This window comes from Mus caroli, chromosome 10, assembly GCF_900094665.2.
Source record: "Mus caroli chromosome 10, CAROLI_EIJ_v1.1, whole genome shotgun sequence".
Classification (NCBI taxonomy): domain Eukaryota; kingdom Metazoa; phylum Chordata; class Mammalia; order Rodentia; family Muridae; genus Mus; species Mus caroli.
In genome coordinates, this window is record NC_034579.1 from 13,803,968 (window position 1) to 13,809,967 (window position 6,000).

Consider the following 6,000-nt stretch of genomic DNA (forward strand, 5'->3'; position numbering starts at 1 on the left):
TACTCCTGTCTCTGGGTTACTGCATAATCATCTGGAAATCAACAACTGGCATCCTTTCTCTTGGCACACTGTAGGCATGGTTTTTATTTAAAAAACAAAACAGAACAAAACAACCTTCTGAGCTCTGACCAGAAGTTGCAAACCTAAACCAAAGACTATAGCTGTGCATCAATACTGATTAACAGGTATTCATCCATCTTAAGTTGGCTCCCAGCTCAGCCGTGTCTAACTGCAGTGGCTACATTCTTTGTGGCAGTGGGAATGAGGTCTCTTGGCACCAGAGGGCAGAGTTCAGAGCAACTCATCAAATATCTCCATTTCTCAAATGTGCTGCATGGGTCACTGACAGCCAACCCTCTCAGGTATTAGAAAAGCATAGATTTCAACTCACGCTCTATACACCCTAGATTATATTGTCCAAAGGGGATCTTCCCTTTAGTGATCCCCCGAGGAAAGTCAGACGCATGTTTGAAGTACTGTGTCAGGAACCAGGGATTAAAAGAAGGAACGTGTATTTCTTAAGGCATCGTGTGCTCTGTAATGGAGAATCACTAGGTGCTAATAGAATGGACCAGTTGCAGGCAGCCATGCCCAGGTGGGGAAGTCTGGAGATGTCCAGCCTAAGGTTGATGGTAAAGAGGATTGTTTGGGAAGCTTCTAACCAGTGGGATTGGTAAGAGGTAAGATTTTGTGTGATTCATACTTGATTTGAATACTTAAAATTTTTTATTAAAGCCACTAGTTTCCTTGGGGATCAGATATGTTAATTGTTTTCTTTAACTTTGTCAACTTGTACTTTGCAAAAGTCCCTCCCCTAAAAAAAATACTTAAGGGAGAGGGGCATAAGAAGAAAGTTGGGTTATATGTATATGGTAAGCAAAGGGCAACTTAAACACAACTAAACTTTCTTCCTATGCATCCTATCTTCTCACAGTTGCTGAACCAGGCGGCAGAGTGGAAACTTCAGGCCAAAGTGCTGAAGGAGCAGGAGACTGTGCTGCAGGCTCAGGTGAAGTGAAGAGGCCAACACATGGAGGGTTGGGGTAGCCTCCTTCTGTAACCAAGGGTCTGGGACCCAAGATTCTCTGCACAAAGCTTCACAGGTGACAAGGGATGGGGCCTGAGAAGGAAACAACTTCACACTGATTACATTTAAGAGAATATTGTGTCTATGCAAAAGAAATGATGTGAACCGGCATGACGTAGCCAAGAGGTCCACAGACAGACAATGTCTTTAAAGTGGTTGGGAACAGCACGCGATTTCCAGCTTCCCACTTCTCTAACCTATTTCTTCTCTGTCACCTGGTCCACTGCCCAGCTAAGGCGAGAGGAAATGTAAAATTGCTCAGAAGCACCATTTATAACTGTCCATCCTAAACAGTCCTCACATTTTGATACTATCTATAATATAAAGAAAATGAGAAAAATGGAGACCCAGATATTGATCAAGACTGACATAGTCAGTGATGAACGGCTGGGAGTGGTGGGGAAGTCAGGAGTCCTTCTGATTTGGCTTCATGTGTCACTGACTTTGTTTTTATCAGACTACTAGAGTTCACGTTTCAGGCTCAAAAATATAGTCTCCTGCCACAACTGGCTGTATGCAGAAGCCAGGCCTATTTATCTTCCCTATTGACATCGGGCTCTGGCCCTCCAGGGAAACATTCTCTGTCATCGGCCACAGAGGGACTTTGGCCCCACTGTTGGGAGGAATGCCCAAGCCCTAAAGAGATGGTGAGTTCACAGAGGAAACTCATAGAAAGCAAGGACGTCAGAAGCTGTCCACATCAGGCAGCATTAACACTCTATAAGTGTTTATGTGCTGACTATAAAATCTTATTTACTGTAAAAAAAAAAAAGAGGTACATACTTATTGAATGAATAAGTGCAGTAAATACTTTTTAAATACTGTAAAATACATCAAGAATAAACTTAAGCTCCTGATCTCTTGCTCTTGCTCTGTCCTTTTGCTTCTTATCCCCTCTCTCTCATTCCCCTCCCCCTCCCTCATGGCCAGCCTCTACTCCTCTTCTCTCTCTCTCTCTCTCTCTCTCTCTCTCTCTCTCTCTCTCTCTCTCTCTCTCTCTCTCTCTCTCTCTCTCTCTCTCTCTCTCTCTCTCTCTCTCTCTCTCTCTCTCTCCCTTTCTCTGTCTCTACTTCCTCAACTCCCCTTCCCATGCTTTGAATGAACTCTACTCTATACAAAAAACGAATAAACTTAAAATAAGAAATTATAGCAAGCAAGCATACATACAGGTGAACTTGTCACAGATTAACTGTTCTAAAGCATATTTATGCAATGTGTACAGAGACTGCAATGGAAAATTGTGTTCCCAGATATAATCTATTCTTTGAGAACATTCAAACAAGTTTTCAAACTAATTAGATAGAGGTCTGAAACGTAATGTTTCTGGATTTTCACAGAGTCACAGAGTTCAGAGGTGCAAACTCAGGGCCAACTTTTGAGTCAGCTTCAGAAAGCATCATATCATGGTGTCAGAAGCAGCAAGCCATGGTCCACAGCAGCTATCCTGTGCACAGTAGGAAAGAGTTGTGATTCTACTGTCTAGGAATAGAGAAAGCCCAGAAAAACAAACTGGAGCTTCTGGGCTGTCTGCTCACTAACAACACAAAGCCTGAGAGAAGCAAAGGGCACTACTTGGCACTAGGCATTATTCGAATTGTCTACTTCATTTATCACTTAGCTAAGTGAAGATAATGACGTTGAAAAGAGTAGGTTAATATTAGATTCTAGCCTAGAGAATGATTTACGCAGCCTCCACTGGAGTCCAGAGTGTGTCTATGTCGCTCTTCCATGTCCATGTGTGTGTAAGTGTACACATTTGCTCATGTGCATTTGGAGGCCAAAAGTATCTTTCTCACTCACCGCCCACTTATAGTTTGAGACCTGTTTCCAAATAAATCCAGAGCTCAGTAACTCAACCAGACTAGCTGACCAGCAAGCCCCACCCAGGATCCTCCTGTTTCCCGTTCATCTGGTGCTTGGATCACAGAAGCACATTGCTACGCCTCACTTTTTGAACATGGGTGCACTGGATCTAAAGTCAGATCCTCATGTTGGCATAGCAAGCATTTTACAGACTGAACCATCTCATAGAACCAAGGATCTAGGAGCTTAAAAGTGAAGAAAATAAAAACGAACAAATGTGATCCAGTTTCTCACCTCTGCCCATTTCAATTCCAGAAGTATTTACAGGGTACTCCTGCTTCTCTGCTCACCCCCTGATCCTGGAATGAGTTCAGGTATTTCAGGTATTAAGATCAGAGTGCCAGCTCTTCACACTGAGAGGTGCGACCCTGTCCAACTTACATAAATTTGAAAACGGAATTTTACTCACATCCTTCCTTTGTTTCTAATTGCCCTTAAAGGAGTAGGAACAGCAGGAAGTTAAGGCCTCGATACTAATTTCTAAGATTAGAGTAAGAAAAATGCCATGGGCAGTCTGCATATTTTCCTAGAACAGTGGTTCTCAGCCTTCCTAATATTGAGAACTTTTAATACAGTTCTTTATGTTGTGATGACCTCCAGCTGTGAAAGTATCTCATTGCTATTTCATACCTGTAATTATTTTAGTGTTATGAATTATAATGTAGATATCTGATATGTGATTCCCCAAAGGGGTCACAACCAACAGGTTGAGACTGCTGTCCTATGCTGAAGTCACTTTTAAACATAGAACATAGGGACTTGGGAATGTGTTTCTCACTAGGAAAGCAGGGTTTGGCTTTCAGTTCTATAAACTGAGGCAGGGCAGTAGAGCAGCTGTCATAGATAATCAGTTGAGATACAACTGTCATGACTAACCGATTGCCACAAGATCAGGAAGAATGAGGACAGTGGCAAACATGGAATGTCAGCAGTATCTGACAGCACAGACACAAAACACTACTCAGGGTGTAAATTGTCTTAAAAGTATAATCATAGTCTCTAGACTCAGATATCACCTTCTTATCTTTTGATGAAGGGGAGCCCTCTGAAAGGACTTTAGGAACAGGCCTTACCTCCACATCAAGTCCCACAGTCTTATTAAGACAATTTCTAGACACAGTTCCTTCTGCCTCCTATTCCAATCTGGACTTAGTGGTCAGTTGGGACCCAATGTATGAGGACCCACTTGATATGGCTCAGTGAGTACAGGCACTTGCTGCCAAGCTTGGTGATTCCCCGGATCCCATATGGTAGAAAGAACTGACTTACAACTATAGAAAGCTATACTCTGCCCACCACACACCCACATGACATGCATGAACCTCCAAATACAAGCAACTAGAAGCAAAAACAAAAAGTGAGCGTTTAGACCCATTTCAAGGTGATAGATGACAGCAGTTTTTTACTTTTAACCATGCAGTGGTTTGTTTCCATTTCTGTCCCTGGCAGGAAAACTACTGTGCATGACTTCTGGATAGTCTTTCTATGTTTTCTGCAGTCCCACAATGAAAGAGGGACTAGCCCCTGTCGAATCAAACATGCACAGAGTCAGAATGCTAATCAGAGGCCAACTCTATAGTATAAATACATACTAATAAAATGAGAAGTACAGAATTTCAGTTAGAATAAGATAATGTTGGTGATGGTTACCTAAGCAAGGGATAAGCCACACAAATTGTACTGTCTATGTCTAACAGGAAGAAAAAAGGAGTATTAAAACCCGACCACTTGAGGGAGGGAGGACCTGAGAAGCTGTTTGATGCACGTGGAGTTGTTTAATGAGCACAGCGTTTCTATTTTGCTACATGAAAGCATTCTAGAGATTGTACAATAATGTGGGATGGTAGTACTGTACTTCGAATGGGGGGGGAGGTTAACTTCATGTGTATTTTACCACATCTTACTTTTAAACATAGCAAAACAAAAATGGTCAATGGGAATAATCTAGTAAAAATAAAGGAGATGATAAAACAATACCCAATTCTTGGCACAAGTGTGCCAACCTGATTTTGATCGATAGCACCCTTTCCACACAGATTAGGAGAGGAACAACTCCTCAGAGTCTTTATTCTGACTTCCACATGCACCATACACACACAGAGAGAGAGAGAGAGAGAGAGAGAGAGAGAGAGAGAGAGAGAGAGAGAGAGAGAGAACATGATACATATATTTAAAATATTTGTTTTACTACTGTCTCTAAGTACATTGGTTTGGACACATGAATAATAAATTCGGAGTTAATAATAATGTTGGACTAGTGTCACATGGAGGAAAGAAATCAAAGCAATTCCCCTTGCTATTTTGAACCAAGAGTGAGGCCAGATTGGACGGTTTGGTTGGGATGCTAAGCCTTTAGCCTCTGAACTATCACCCCAGCCCAATAAGCTCAGATTTGAGTTCTCCACTGCACTCGCCCTATGTCTCCTGTCATGCTTTGTCTATTGTGAGCCTGAATATGAAGTTGGTCTTACTAATCTGCCAGGGTGTCTGTGTCTGTCTCTAATAAAGAGCTTGGCATTGTCTTTATCGAACTGCACGGAAAGCATTCCATGGGGAAGGAATAGAGGACTTTAAGGAAATCCTTAGCAGAGTCTTACAAGGGATTGAGTCACTGACTCCAACTGACCCCAACAGATGACAAACTAGCAAATGCTATCAAGCAATATCCAAATTCCCCTTTCAACATTTATAGGAGATATTTATAAGATTGCCTTTGAGCTCTGTTTGCTGTTTTCAGCAAATGTGTGTCATAATACGTGTACAAACACACATGCATTACTTTTGGGTCAGAGGCATAATTTAAGATTACAGCTATTCATTAGCTTAGGTTGTAAACATTGATTACAGAGAAAATCCAAGGCAAGTAAGGTTCTGACTTAGTAATCTGTATTAATTATCTCATAGTCAAGTGGTCATTGCGTTTCTTTTTTTTTTTAACTTTTTTTTATTTATTTATTTATTTATTTTAATATTTTTATTACATATTTTCCTCAATTACGTTTCCAATGCTATCCCAAAAGTCCCCCATAGCGCCCCCCACTTCCCTACCC

General features: G+C 41.5%; 1 protein-coding gene across 1 annotated transcript in view; it reads left to right on the top strand.

Annotated features, from left to right (window-relative positions):
- The window catches only part of Txlnb (taxilin beta), a 42,490-nt gene that overhangs the window by 30,767 nt on the left and 5,723 nt on the right, over positions 1 to 6,000 (top strand). The window contains exon 7 of the mRNA XM_021174748.2: positions 935 to 1,009. Within this exon, the coding sequence (XP_021030407.1) occupies positions 935 to 1,009 (75 nt within the window). The remainder of the gene's footprint in view (positions 1 to 934; positions 1,010 to 6,000) is intronic.